Below are 15,350 nucleotides of genomic sequence, written 5' to 3' on the forward strand. Positions count from 1 at the left end.
GATTCTTAATATGTTAGCATACTTTAAAACACAGCGTTGAACAAAGATAACTGTCTGTCTTTACCAACAGTCCATACTAAATTCTCTCCCAGAAAAGGATCTGATGTTAGGAGAAGCAAGTGTTTGCATGTTTCTTGTTGGCACCAGGGAAAGAAACTATAGGTCACATAAACAAACAACAGATAAAAAGATGATTTAAACACCCCCACTCTGTTAAGTTGGATCTTCTTTGTGATTGGGAAGGCCACCATAAAGTGATAGTAAATGCTGCCTGTAGTACCTTCTTTTTCCTTTTCTAGACCAGAGAAAAAGTTTTTTTAAAAAAAGTAGAAAATGTTCCAAAAATTTCAGTCTCTTGTCCATGGTGAATGTAGTCCTTTCCACCTGAAATATTTTGTTGATGCTTTTTATCTTATTTTAATTCCTGACTTACCTTAGAAACTAATAGTGTTGCGGAAGGAGATTTTTATTCATCCCTTTAATGTAATATATAAGGAGCTTCCTTGGAGAGAACTAGCTTAATCTCCTTGCTGTAAAACTGTTTTCATTGACTTATAACTTGCTTCTAAATATTCTTTGTGCTTAAACTAAGAGGGGTGCTGGATAACTGAGTTTTGTTATTTGCTAGCTATTTTGATACTTTAATTAATTTTGTACATACACTCACAATATTGCAAAGATAAAGGAATACTTTTTCACTGGTGTTACCTATGAAATATACATGATATTCTTAAAACATTATTTCCTTTTTCATCAAAGTCTTGCAGGAGTTGCAAGTTGTAGTAGGGACTCCATTTATGAAACAATTTGTAAAGACTTAGTAAATGATTAGAAAGTATTTTAATAAAAGTTTGTAGATTTCTTAAAGAACTTAGGATCCAAGTGGTGAATAGGTGAATTTCAGCAGAAGATGATACCCCAGACATACGCATACTTCCTTATATTTATACTATGCTTATTAAATTTTTAGTCATAATATTAATTATTTGTGAATGAATACCTAGTAGAAAGTTACATTTTCATTATATTAATGTGAAAAGGAGAATCTGTGAAAAGATACAGACTGCATTGAATATGGAAGTGCTAAGAGCATCCCACTTGATAAGTCTTTGATCTTAGCCATCTGCAGATCACTGATCTTCCTTTATTAGACCAGACCTTTTCTGTATTAAATAAATTAGCAGTTGAAAGAGAAGGGAGAATTTATAATTCTTATATAGGAAAACATTATTAGGTTGACCTATACCTAAACAGAGAATTAGCTGGCATGTCTTGATTTCCTAGATCTCCTGGGACCAACCTGCAGCAGCTTTGCACAATTGGATTCGAGGGCATGATAAAGTGCCTGGAGCATGGGCAATGATAGATGGCCAGGTATGCTCTGAAAACCAGAATATTCTTCTTTTCTATATCCTCTTCTTTAGTTTTATAATAAAAAAGGTCAAAGTGTCTGCATACAGGTGAATACAAATGGGAGTTACATTGGAGCAGCTCTCATCTAATGACTGTATGTTTGGTCTATATCTAGAACAAGCACCTTAAATGTACGGAACACAGTAGTTAAGATTTTTTTTTTAATGATAGATCCATTTAATTCAAAGAAAGAGAAAAGCAGTATCTGAAAAAAAATTAGGCATAGTATAAAGCAGTAAGTAAGAAGGGTAGAACCAGACTGCCAGTCATTCTTGGAAGTATGCATGCATTACAGTACAATGCAACCCATGCTGTACAGTGGGCAACATCACAGTGTTAACAGGAAAATGAAACACTGTGAGCTACTGAAATAACAAAGAAGGTTTTATTTTAAAGAGACTTGGGCCTGGATCATTTGCAGAAATAAATACATCTCATATTATCCAAGACCAACTACTTCCTTTCAGTGTATTAGAAGTACTATACATTTGATCCACATTGTAGTTGCACACAGTTTAAAAATCACATTATCTTTCCTGGCTGTGATGTCCAGATTTTGTTACTTACCTATTAATGATCTGCTGGTAGGCTGCTCTAAAAGTCTGGTTCTGCCCTAATGTCTAGGAACTGTTGCTGGTTTGAGAGCCCAGAAAGAACAGAAGAGCCCAGGAGAGAGGCAGTGTTCAGCATTGCCAGCCTGGGAGCAGAGCCGGACTCCGCTAGTCACAGTCAGGCTTCTGCTGGTCTTTCACTCAGGGCATGCACTGACAAAAGCTGCTTCTTTCTGCACTGGTTCCAGCACGCACATTGTTACAGCTAAGCGGCTTTGCAGATTAGGCAGTCTGCAAAGTTGTACATGTTTTGGGTTGTAAAGGTACAGAAATAATTTTTTAACATGTTTTCATTGTGTAGGAATTTATATTTTATTTGTTTTACATTGAAGCTTTAATGTAATTAAAGCATAATTTCATTATTAGAATTTTAGAGCATGTTTAGAATCTGTGCACTTCTAACTACCTTTTTTTATAGGTGGTTACTTTTTACGGGTCATCATTACTTGACGCTTCAGTGCCTGCTGGACATGAGCTGGCAATAAAAGGTGCTTCAAGACCTGGACTTGTAACCAAGAATGGTCTAGTCGTTTTTGGTAATGATGGGAAAATGGTAAGTGCTCATCCTGGCAAACATGAGCATGGATGGAATAACTCTAGCCAGAAATGCAAGTAGTGGGAATTTTCAGGCTATACAAATCCAGCTGCTAATGACAGACAGCTAATTTGCTTGGAGTTTATTAATCCTTTGCCATGCTATAGAAAAGACATTCATGTTTTACTTCTCACTCAATCCATATTTATTTCCAGTGTGGCTTAGAATGTACAAATACTAGGAGAGAATCTGAAAGGTAGGAGTGTTAAATTACCTGCATCATAGCAGTTTTCCTGCCAGCCATTTATTTTACTATTTCAATAACCATATTAATGCCTAAAAACTCTTCATAAAAGGCTGTATTACCTCCCAGATAATTTAAAATCATATCGTCTTGTTTTGCAGGTACTAGTGAGAAATCTGCAGTTTGAGGATGGGAAAATGATCCCTGCATCTAAATACTTCTCTGCTGATGAAACAACTACCCTGGAACTTACGGAAGATGAGAAAAAGATGGCAGAAGATATTAGGGTAATAAACTGCTTTAGTAAGATACTACTTCAGACAAAAGCATTACACATTTTTCGTAATAGGCAAGGCATATCTGATATTTAGCCATGCAAACTGTTTTTTAATAAAAACTACTCAAAGAATATGGGGTTTAGTTTTTAGTTATTGATGTTATTCAGGCGGAATTGGGAATTCACTGGAGTACTTACATGTCACTTTAGAGGAAAGTTTTCTTTCAGATACAAGTGATACAAAGACCGTGATTGTAGGGTTAGTTATGGTAAATACCTATGAATGATGAAGGTGGGAGTGAGGAAAAGCAAATGGACCTTCACCTCGCAACAGTGAGATTTTCAACACTGACAGACTTGGACAGTTCTGAAATCTTTCCTTCACTGTGGTGTTACTAGGATGTACTCAGAGTGGTCCTGTTGGAGAAGCTCCAGGGAGTCTTTAGAACAGCAGTCTTAAAGAGAAAAGCAGCAGTTTTCTAGCTGTACCTGCGTGTGCTGTCTGTCTTCTAGCACAGCCACACACAAGGGGCTAGCTGGCAGAGGGATGTGGGATGGGGCAGCCGGAGCAGAAAGCCTCTCACAGCTGGAGAGGCACTTTGCTGCCCTCTCCTGTAATCCTTCCTGCAGAGGATGTCAGGGGCTTAGCTGAAAACCACATTTATCGTTAGAGTTTTGTGCCAGAGCCAACGAATGACAGATGTGTTCCCTTCTGCTAACTCTTGCTACAGGGTCAATGGCTTTTGGTACAAGCCAGGCAGCCTGATGCACTAATGTTTTGAACTGCTGCTTCAAGATTACCTTGAACCTGCTTGCCAGCAAACTAAATGCTGCCTGGAGCTATTGACTGACTGAGACAACAGCAAAAAGAAATACAAACTCTTAGTTCATAACACTGCCTGCTAACTCTGAAACCTAATTACCAGTTATTTCACTATTCATATTAGTGGAAATCTTCATGTCATGTGTGCGGCTCAAACTACTCCTCAGCTCTGCCCAGGTGCCAGAAATGCCATCAATCCAGTCACAAAGTGCTCCAGGCTGTCCTTGCCTCTGCTGGTGATATTATTTCATAATGCAGGGGAAAGTAATTGTTTGGAGGAAAAAGATATTTTAAAAATGGGCCTGAAAATCATTAGCATTGTACCATTCAGGTTTCTTGCCTTATTAGGTGAAATTAGCATGGACAAAATAATATATCTTTATAATTACGCTGAAGAATTTATTGACCAACATTATGTCTAGACAGTTCTAGAATCCTTTGAAATACTATGTGGTAGGCACAGATACCACAGAAAATACAGTTTCATAAATAGTTCTTGTAGAGGATTATTCATTATTGCCTCTGTTATATTTATGTATTATTAGGCTATTTGGAAAGGTATTTTGAGCAACGTTGCTGTAATTGAGGATTCCACAGACTTCTTCAAATCTGGAGCATCGTCTATGCATGTTGTCAGGTAAAAAAAACCCTCAAAATAATAAAAGTTTGAAGGCAAAGTTAATGGAAACAAAGTTGTCATGGTGCTTCTAAATCAGAGTTAATCAAGTAGTGTTAAAAAAAAAAATCCACCCGTGTTTTCCAGTACTCTGACTATTCCCTTTTCTACCTTTGAAAATGTAGTACGTTGCTGCTCCCAAAATTAGAAGTTCTGATGTAATCTTGCTCTTTGTACTGAAGGAAAATTCCCCTTAACTTCAGGAACATCAGCCACACGGGGGAGCATGGTCATACTCAAACTTGTCAGCATGCAGTGACAGGTAATCTCAAGACCAGGAGGCTGATTGGGAAGCTGAGCAAAGAATTCCCCAGAGCAAAAAGAGGAGCCTTTCACAGAAGGAATTGAGCCCATGCTTAAAAGTGCACCGAGTTCATCCTGCGTTATGTTACCTTCTTTTTGCAACTCGGATATTCCAGGCCATAGTACAAACCCAGCATTTTATTATTTTTTTTTAAGACCAAACTTATTATTGCCCTTATTACTTACCAGTCTTGTAGAGCTCTGAATGTCCTCCATGTATTGGTTAGAGTAGTCCCATACACTATTTAATCAGTTGATATATTCTATTTGTAATTTATTTCCAAAAGTTTACCTAAGAGTATTTCAGAACTGACGTTTTCTTTTCCTTAACACCCACAATAAAACCAACAGATTTCAGTAAAATGCACTACTTTTGTGCCATTGTTGTCAGGGAAACACACACGCATTTTCATGCATACAAACTGGTGCCCAGTTTTGGTCCCTCTTGACCTTTTAATGAATTATCTGAAGAATTCTTTCATTTGTAATTAAACTTATTCTTTCTGCAAAATCTTTAGAATGCTAGAAGAGATTAAACAGAAATACAGTGAACTTCAGCTGCAGAATGAAGATGTGTATATGGCCACTAAATTTGCAGACTTTATTCAAATGGCTGTCAGAAAATTCAGAGGAGAAGACAAAGAAGAAGAGTTAGTCATCGATTATGTAAGACCTTTTATTTTGCCTTTATTGCTTAGTCTTCCTTGGACTTGGGGGGAGGGCAGGCAATGCATTTTATTAGACTGCTTGATGGAGTAGGAAAAGCGAACAAATATTTAGTCATACAAACTCTTCTTTGTAACTCTTTTTTCAACTTTTATATATTTGCATTTGGGAGGGAAGGATATATAATGTCATTTACAGTGTTCCAGAAACCAGGAGAGCTAGAATATGCAGTAGAGTAGCTCACCCTGCCAGTATGCTTCAGTCAGAATGGTTCTGGACCGTCTGCTTTCCTGAGGCAAGCAGTGCTAGATTTTTCTTCAAAGAATCTGTTCCAAAAAAACTGTGTGAAAGGAAGATTCATTTTTTTTTAAGTCATTAAGCAAGTCAGGATTTCTTGAATTTGGGAATTATGTATTTGATTGAAGTCCACTAAGGCCAGCCTTAACCAGGGTTTAGTATTGGTTTGAACATAGAGATCCAATGGTAAAAAGTACAGAAATCTGCTTAACTATCTCAGAATATGGTCATTGGCATTCAGGGAGAATAAGATTTCCATTTCATTTTACTCTTCTGTCCGCTCTTAACAGCCATATATACATCCGAAAATGCATCTGGATGTTGGCTGCAGATATCAAAAGCTTGTTAAGATACATTAAAATCTTTGTTATTAAAAATGTAAAGAAATTTGTTATTTCACTCTTAGGTTTCAAAAAATATGAACAACATGACTGTGAATATGCCATACCAGTGTTTCATAAATGGGCAATTTGTAAATGCTGATGACGGGAAAACATATGACACTATAAATCCAGCAGATGGATCAGTAAGTAATTTCTAAATATGATCAATACCAGTTTATTTCAATTTCCTTGCCTATTAAAAAATCCAAAACACGAACTGAATATTGCTAATTTCAAAACCATACAGTACACATTAAACAGCACCTAGAAATAATGTGAAGTTTCAATTTACTTACCAGTTTGCATATTCTGCAGTTTTTCCATTTCAGTCAAGATGCACAGCAAAAATAATCTACTTCCACTTCAACTATTATGTCATTTTCCATACCCACCTGTATGCTTTACTTTGATTTCATTCTTTTTTAGTTTTGCAAACAAAAATTGCTGAAGTTTAGATGCTAAAGAAGTATTTCTTTTAGGATATTGTATCTATTTCGTGTCAGTTGTCAACTTCAGGTTTTATTTTACTTTTTTTACAAATCTGATGTCTTAGGGCAAGTATGACTTTAAAATATCCCTTTAAATTCCCTGTAAGAAAAATGACTGTCCGGTAGGAAAATACATACAGTTGCACTTCAGTTCTGAACTACTGAATCTTTAGAGCAACTCATAACTATGAATTATGAATAAGAGGGGTGATTCTGATGTCCCTGTAATTGTCATTTAATTCTGGAGTAAATAAATTCTGCTGAAATGCCACATATTTCACTATCATCAGAAGTCAGACTGCTACTTTTCCTGAAACTCATTACAGAATAGAATAAAAGTTATAACAATTCTGTATTAGTATTTACAGTGTGTGTATCTATAGAACACAATCATCATAAAATACGTGTGTATATGGTGGTTTACGGTAACAGCAGCTCCATTCTTAAGAAATGGAACGTACGGGAGTAATTTTAGCATGTTTAGATCATACTACCACATATAAAGACTTCCAACTTTTGTAATACCACGTTGATTTTACATGTCATAGAATCATAGAATTGTAGAATGGTTTGGGTTGGAAGGGACCTCACAGATCACCTAGTTTCAACCCCCTGCCACAGGCAGGGACACCTTCCAGTAGACCAGGTTGCTCCAAGCCCCATCCAACCTGGCCTTGAATGTTTCCAGGGATGGGGCATCCACAGCTTCTCTGGGAAACCTGTTCCAGTGCCTTGCCACCCTCACAGTAAAAAATGTGGAAAGAGAAGGTGAAATCCAGTGGGACAATGCACCTTGCTGTGAAGAAGAAGAAAGATCTAGGAATCTGAGGCCCTCCAGTGTCCTCCAAATTCTGCCACCTCAGTTGTGTCTGAACTCTTTGCAGCCTGACTCACCCATGGCAACTGCTGGGGTTGAGGATATTAAGTATTTGCTTATACCCAGTCAAGAACTTTAGGAGGAAAGAGTAACATCCTGCATCCCAGCCTTTCAGCTGGAGCTAACACAATGCTACCTTTGGACAGATAATAGCCAGTGTGTCTTCTGCTTCATTGGCTGATGTTGACAAGGCCGTGGCAGCAGCAAAGGAGGCATTTGAAAATGGTGAATGGGGAAGAATGAATGCAAGGGAAAGAGGGCGACTCATGTACAGGTATGTGAAGGGCAGCTTGTGTTTGTTTCCTTTTCTTAAATCTCATGGGCTTGTTCCTCTGCAACATTGTTGTGTACAGTTTCTGAATATGGTGGATATTCGTAGTCCCTCTGTCAGAGGAACCAGACTACCCATCTTTTCATCCCCTGATTTACTTCAGTGTACCAACCTCAGGTCTTGGCTGGCTAACATTTCTTGTAGCAGAGAGGAAACTTGTGATCTCTCACTGACACCATTTTTTAAATTATTGTTTATGAATGGAAACAAAGAATTTGAGGAAAACCTAACCAGGACACCATATCCTTATGAACCAAGTAGGTGTAATTAAAAAAAAAATAAATTAAAAAATGCCACGTTTTACAAGGCATTGCAGGCATCTTAGTGAAAGAGAATGAAAGCAAACCTGAAAATTATGTTTGTCTCATAAAGTATGTGACCAGGCCTTGGAAAAAGGCCTTCAGGACTCTAAAAGGGTTGAGTAGTCATCATAACAGAAAACAGGCAAGTCAGAACTCATTAAAATTAAAAACAGTTGATCATTTAAATTTGTTGCAAGTATGCACAGATTCAAAGCATGTACAAACTTGGCTTTAATTTGTATTAGGATTGCTTGAGAGCCCAAGTTAACTCTGTCCTGAAGAGAAACTTTTAAGGTCTTAGAACTACTGCTCTGTGGTTTAGACTTGCAAGATTTGCAAGTGTAACTGTGTTGGAAAATGTATGGAAACATATGGAAAATGTAACTGCCCTACACTCCATAGATTATTCCTGGATTACACTCTTCTCTGCTTAGGTGACTGGTTCTTTAGGATAGTTATACCAGAGTGTTTATGTTGCAGACCACTCCCAGTATGAATAAAGGCTCTCTCTGGTTCACCTTAATTCAAACAAGGCCCCATTTTCTCTGGCCCTTGGTTCAAACCAGAGATTTTGAGCGCTGGAACAAAGAGAAGGTTTGTACCATTAAAGCCCCTAGCTCTGCTACTTTGTCTTAAGGAGTCATTAATAGAAGATATTTAGCATGCGTTATTCTCTGGAGACATTCAAAACCTGCCTGGACATGACTCTGCGCAACCTGCTCTAGGAGAACGTGCTTTAGCAGAGGGTTGGACTAGATGATCTCCAGAGATCCCTTCCAACCCTGACCGCTCTGTGATTTTGCGATTAACTAGGTCCTTCTCCTTTGTCCCTGACATGCCATATCCATTCTTTTAGACATTACTGCCAATGACCTGTAGCTGGGTCTCCAAGATACAGTTAAAATGGATATTAAAGAGCATTTTTCCACATCCCTGCAAATGCTTTAAACAGGCAGAATTTACATAATGGACAAATAAGTTTCACACCCAGTTTTGAATACTCAATAGGATCTAAAATGCACTTGGTTAAGCTCTTAAAATCACATGGGAGCATTGATTATATGTCAGACTACTAAGGCACAGATAGAAGCTTAAGAAAAAACATTGATGCATCTGTTCCACTGCCATGTGAGAGATCAAAGATTGAACGTAAAAATTAATTCATGCAGACCTCTCTGTCTGAGCAGGTGACCACTAAAATTACGAGAGCTTCTCATAAGTATAGGTACCTGCCTGTGCAGCTCCATTATTCAGACACTCTGATAGCTACTATTAACATAATATTTACCACAGTCTTACTTAACTCACTGTGTTGCTTCTTAAATAACAGATGGAGAACTTGAGGCCCAAGGAGACCATGGGCCACATTTTCAAAGGTACCAAGGCATATAAAATTCAATCTGCATTTACAGCTTAGGAGCTCTATCTTTGGACATCTGAGTGCCTTTGAAGCATCTAACATTTTAGTCCAAGTTCAGGCAATACAAAACAGCGTTATGAAACTAGGTTTCTCACATCTTACGCTAGGATCATGAGTACTCCTTCTTGGTACTTTTGATTACTTGACACTTCTTATGTTGTTGTGTATTTGCTTTCTAACTTACTAGTCTGATTTTCTATAATTGGCTCATTGTATTACAACAGGAGTACATCTTTTGTAGTTACTATTTTATTTACAAAACCATAACTGAATAGTCAGGTAAGCTTTCACAGTTCATGTCTTCATCCAGTGTCTACCACAGCCAATGTGAAAACATTTGCAGATTTAACAGGCAATTGTTCAAGCTTTTACTGATATTAATGAGCAGTGTCTCCAGTGCTCCACCTCCAAATTCAGTGGGAATGCTATTTTAGTTACTATTCTTTGCCATACCAAATAGCACTGTAGGCTGTCAATGGTTAGATGTCACTTCTCTTTGATGTGGATTTGTAATGTTTTTATTAAAGACTTGCAGACCTGATGGAAGAACATCAAGAAGAGTTAGCAACAATAGAGTCTATTGACTCAGGAGCTGTCTACACTTTAGCTTTGAAGACCCATGTTGGAATGTCTGTGCAAACATTCAGATACTTCGCTGGGTGGTGTGACAAAATTCAGGCAAGTGAATATGTAAAGGTAATGATCAGTGGCAGTGCTTCTCTAGACCTTTTGTTGTTGTTGACACAGTGTCAAAAAGCAGTGTTAGCAAAAGTAATCAAAGAATCAAAAAATAAAGCAAAAGTAGAATTTTACCTAAAATGGGTCTCCCTGACAATACAAAAGGACACAGTCTGCTTCCAGTTGGAGAATATGGATTTAGAATACGACTAAATATCTAAGAAGTCACTTGAGGTGTCACAGTGGATATGCATGCTTAGTCAGCTCTTGATTATTCGTGGAGCAGAATGTCGTTGTGGTCATCACGTGAGTAAGTGCAGAGACTCATGTGCTGTGTTAGATTCTGACCAAAGCTGGTGAGTTCGCTTGGTGGCACAGGTTCAACAGCATTTCCTCAAGTATCTTTCAGATCGACAGTCAAAAATATAATTCAGCTCTTTTTCATCCCTCACACCCTCACTATATTTTCTTCCATCCTTCTGTTATCTATGCTTTTATTTCATTCCAATGAAGATTGGGAGTTGACTACAGTATCTATAGTAGGAAATCATACAGTAGAAACATCCCTGCCCCTTTCACTGATGCAAAAATGCTTCTGGTTTTGAAGCCTACTCTGTGGCTTTCCAAAACATTCTTATATGGCAAATATATTTGTAATAAAAATGATTAAACAGTACCAAGATTTGTCCCTCCTCTGCCTTCTAGGGTGCTACAATTCCAATTAACCAGGCTCGGCCAAACCATAATCTAACATTCACCAAGAAAGAGCCAATAGGGTAAGTATCACTTTTATCTTCTTAGTGTCAGCCTTGACATACAGGAAAGCCATTCAAAAGCTCTAATAAAAAAATGTAATTTTTTCCTCTTTTTCCCTACCGTAAGTGTCTGTGCAATTGTTATCCCTTGGAATTACCCGCTGATGATGCTTGCATGGAAGAGCGCAGCATGCTTGGCTGCAGGCAACACACTCGTACTCAAGCCAGCTCAGGTAAAACCAACAGGGAATGTACAGATGTCTCAGGTCCTTCACTCTTTGTTCAGGCAAAATAATTCAGGCAACCTGGCAAATTTCACCTGTAGGTTTGACCTGTCATATGTACCCATAGGTTGACCATGTCATGTGTTTTAAAGTGCATGTATAATAATACAAATTGCCATGATGATACAGGGTACTGATTGTCCTTCATTTTGCTCTGACGCTACTCTCATTTTCAAGAATGAATTCTTTTCCACAAGAAGCGATAATTTTTAATTTGTTGATACTCTGAGCCAGAAGATGAATATTGTATCAAAATTAAGATGTATTGAATGTAAAAGATATCATCATACATTTAATTAAAACAGGAGACCTAATATGTATGTTTCTACTTAGGTCACTCCTCTGACTTCCTTGAAGTTTGCAGAACTCTCAGCTAAAGCTGGATTTCCTAAGGGTGTTATAAATATTCTGCCTGGTTCAGGTAAAACTTCAACTAATCATTTTTCTGGGAAGAGTAGGTCATGCTAAAACTGGTGAACTAGTGTTTTATCTTTTTGAAGACCTATTACGTAAGTGCACGTATCTTCATTGGTAGTAGGCCTGCATCTGTATCATACAGCGATTTCATGTATTTCCAGAACACAATTGGAAGAATCTGTATGTCACCTGGCTCTAGCTGGTAGGAGCTGTCAGCCTACACCCTTCACAAATTCACACAAACAGTATGAACACTCTGAAAAAGGATGTATTACAGAGAAACATGTTTCACTTGATTGTAAAACTTTATTTTTCTCCTAATCTTACCATCCATTGGAAATATTTAAATGTGACTGTGAGACTTGGAGCAAGCTGGTAAGATGTGTATTGGTCACTATAGGTAAGTCACGGTCCACAGCATGTTACCTGATGTCACCATTTTCCTCTTTTCCCTAATGAAGAAAAGCAACAAAGTGGCTGTATGGGCCCTGTATGGTGTAACCCTGGCTGGCAGCTAAGCACCACGCAGTCGCTTGCCCAGTCCCCTCTGGTGGGATGAGGGAGAGAATCAGAAGGGTAAAAGTGAGAAAACTTGTGGGTTGAGATAAAGACAGTTTAATGGGTAAAGCAAAAGCTGTTCTTCCAAGCAAAGCAAAGCAAGGAATTCATTCACTGCTTCCCATGGGCAGGCAGGTGTTCAGCCATCTTCAGGAAAGCCAGGCTCCATCACACATAACAGTTACTTGGGAAGATAAACACCATCAATCCGAACATCCTTCCTTCCTTCTTCTTCCCCCAGCTTTATATACTCAGCATGATGTTCTGTGGCATGGGATGTCCCGTTGGCTAGTTGGGGTCAGCTGTCCTGGCTGTGTCCCCTTCCAATTTCTTGTGCCCCTCCAGCCCTCTCGCTGGCAGGGCCTGAGAAACTGAAGAGTCCTTGACTTAGTATAAGTATTACTTAGCAACAACTAAAAATATCAGCATTGTTCTCACAACAAATCCAAAACACAGCACTGCACCAGCTACTAAGAAGAAAATTAACTATATCTTAGCTGAAACCAGGACAATGAGGCAGGCTCTGTTACAAATTAGATTATTCCACCTACAGTGGAATATTAGGAAGGAAGTTCTTTAGTCCAGGCAGATGGGAGAATTTGCAGACACTAACGTGATCCAAGTTAACTAATACTAAAATCTTCATAGCCATATGAAGAATAAAGCTGTACATATAAATAAGGATGTGTTATTGTACTTGACTGACATCTTGTCAGCTCTTCCTGTGTTACAGTGCTGCTGTGGGAGTAGTAAAAATTGCTGATGTACGGTCAAGTTACACTGTTTTCCTCCCCGCAGGTGGCTTAGTGGGACAGCACCTGTCTGAACATCCAGATGTTCGCAAAGTTGGATTCACTGGTTCAACACCAACTGGTAAACAGATCATGAAGAGGTACTCTCAGCAAAAGATTCAGAAATAAGCACTGCTTAATCTAGCTCTGAAGTATTTTATTAGCTATATTGTGCATGAAGCAGTAATAGAAAAGCAAAATTACATATGGGTTTTTTACATTTATGTAGAATTGTAAGTCACTATAGGAAAATAGAGGTTTATACATTTTCATTAGTTATAATTCAAAGGAAATACTGAAATAAACTATCTAAAAGTTTCTTTTATATGATTATTTATATTTTTTTGCAGTGCAGCCACTAATCTGAAGAAAGTTTCTCTTGAACTTGGTGGTAAATCCCCATTGATCATATTCAGTGACTGTGAACTTGACAGAGCTGTAAAAATGGTAATGTTACTTTGAAGTAAAATATATTTAAAGACTTTGTGATACATCCTCACAGTATTGCAATATTCTTCTTGACTTGCCAAAAACTGCAGTAGGGAGCCCTTGCATGAAAAATCATGCGACCTGTTAGAAAACACCCTCTTTTTCTACAGGATGTTTCCGTATGCCAGCACAATTCAACTGTTCATGCTGCACCAAAAAGGCAGGGATCAGTACTACACGAAATATACATTAGAAAATGCTGGAAAGTATTTTCACTAGCCAAGTTAACATCGTAAAATTTATTTGCCAAAATCTGATACTAAAAAAAAGAGTGCTTAAAAAATAAAAGCCTGAAAGTGAGTTAAAATATACAGTGAGCTCCCACAGTGAGCTGCCATATAGTTATTAATTCACCATCAGTCATCGTAGTCCACTTTCCCCATAAGCATAATGTATTTACAGTTCATAAATAAGATGTGCTAATGAGAAATTCAGTGGGTTTAGTGAGCTTATTTCCTGCTCAGGTAATCTGATTAATCAAAATGACAGCAGATGCAGTTTACTCGTTAAGAAGCAAATAAGTCTTCCACACTGTACTTACCCAAAGTGCTAATCCTATGAATTCTCTAAACCAGCATAAGCAGGTACTGCTACCAGGAAGAAACTAATTATACACTCTCTCCGTTTTTGGAGTGTCTTTTGGCAGGACTGAGAGAGTAATAAAAGCTGAAACTCTGCAGTCAGCGCACTGTTTGGCCCCACTCCTATTCTCAGCTGTAAAATTGACAGGGCGATGCAGGGGTTGGCCTGAGCTATACCTGACATTGATAGCTTTAAATGGTTGTGGAAAAAATGCTTTCTTGATATTAGCACATGAACCCCCTCATATCTGCTAATGCCAGGACCCCAGGCTTTTACAGCTGCCAGAAAACTACTTTTTAGAAATTTTATTTGCCCTGTTCTTCCTTTCCCCACCTTCCTGGAAAAACAATGGCAGGTGTTAGTTCTTGATAAGTAAAAAAAGGAACAAACTGCATGGGGTCTGAATCCACACTCTTGAAACAGGAGGTTCTCTGCAGATTAGAGTTAGGTAATGTTCTGTTTGGTCACATGCAACTTCCAACACACACAAGCAGTATTGCTCAGTGGATTAGCACAGGTTTATATTCACTGGTCATGCTGCCAGCCCTCTTCTCTGTGATGCTGCAGCAGGTGTTTCTGTGGAATGCTGATGGAAATGGCAAGAGTACTGATAATGGGTTCATCCTGAGCTATTTGGCTCCATGGAAGTTTGTTTGCCAGTTATAAGATTAGCCTGTTTGTTGCATTGATGATGTCCTTTTATGTAAAGCATTATGATTTGAGGGTCACAAACACTGAATGCAACCCAAGGGAACAGAATGAAAGGGAAACTGAACTGAAAAGGATGCATATAAATATCAATGTTTTTTTCCCCCTGATCAGGGTATGGGAGCAGTGTATTTCAACAAAGGAGAAAACTGCATTGCAGCTGGCAGGCTGTTTGTGGAAGAATCAATCCATGATGAATTTGTTAGAAAAGTGGTAAGGTATTTAAGGAATAAAGTTGAAACATACTTCGCTATGGCACAAAGATCCGCTATTTTTATAGACGCTTGCATTTCTTCTTATTTTCAGTTGCTTAATTTCTTGTTACTGCTTATGGTAGGCAATGCTGCTTCTTGGGAGCCTCTTACAGGGTTAACAGGAAGGCACTGAAGGGAGCTATTTTTGTCAGTAATGCACAGTTAAGTGACATTGAAATAGATATTGT

General features: G+C 38.2%; 1 protein-coding gene across 1 annotated transcript in view; it reads left to right on the forward strand.

The window, feature by feature from the left end:
- ALDH1L2 (aldehyde dehydrogenase 1 family member L2) overlaps positions 1-15,350 on the forward strand; it is a 33,850-nt gene that overhangs the window by 13,357 nt on the left and 5,143 nt on the right. The window contains exons 6-19 of the mRNA XM_037388938.1: positions 1,285-1,374; positions 2,443-2,577; positions 2,965-3,090; positions 4,449-4,540; positions 5,401-5,548; positions 6,252-6,371; positions 7,740-7,867; positions 10,174-10,324; positions 11,030-11,100; positions 11,207-11,312; positions 11,697-11,784; positions 13,137-13,230; positions 13,480-13,576; positions 15,023-15,121. Coding sequence (XP_037244835.1) covers positions 1,285-1,374; positions 2,443-2,577; positions 2,965-3,090; positions 4,449-4,540; positions 5,401-5,548; positions 6,252-6,371; positions 7,740-7,867; positions 10,174-10,324; positions 11,030-11,100; positions 11,207-11,312; positions 11,697-11,784; positions 13,137-13,230; positions 13,480-13,576; positions 15,023-15,121 — 1,545 coding nt within the window. The remainder of the gene's footprint in view (positions 1-1,284; positions 1,375-2,442; positions 2,578-2,964; positions 3,091-4,448; positions 4,541-5,400; positions 5,549-6,251; positions 6,372-7,739; positions 7,868-10,173; positions 10,325-11,029; positions 11,101-11,206; positions 11,313-11,696; positions 11,785-13,136; positions 13,231-13,479; positions 13,577-15,022; positions 15,122-15,350) is intronic.

The sequence above is a fragment of the Falco rusticolus genome, chromosome 5 (assembly GCF_015220075.1).
Source record: "Falco rusticolus isolate bFalRus1 chromosome 5, bFalRus1.pri, whole genome shotgun sequence".
Lineage (NCBI taxonomy): Eukaryota > Metazoa > Chordata > Aves > Falconiformes > Falconidae > Falco > Falco rusticolus.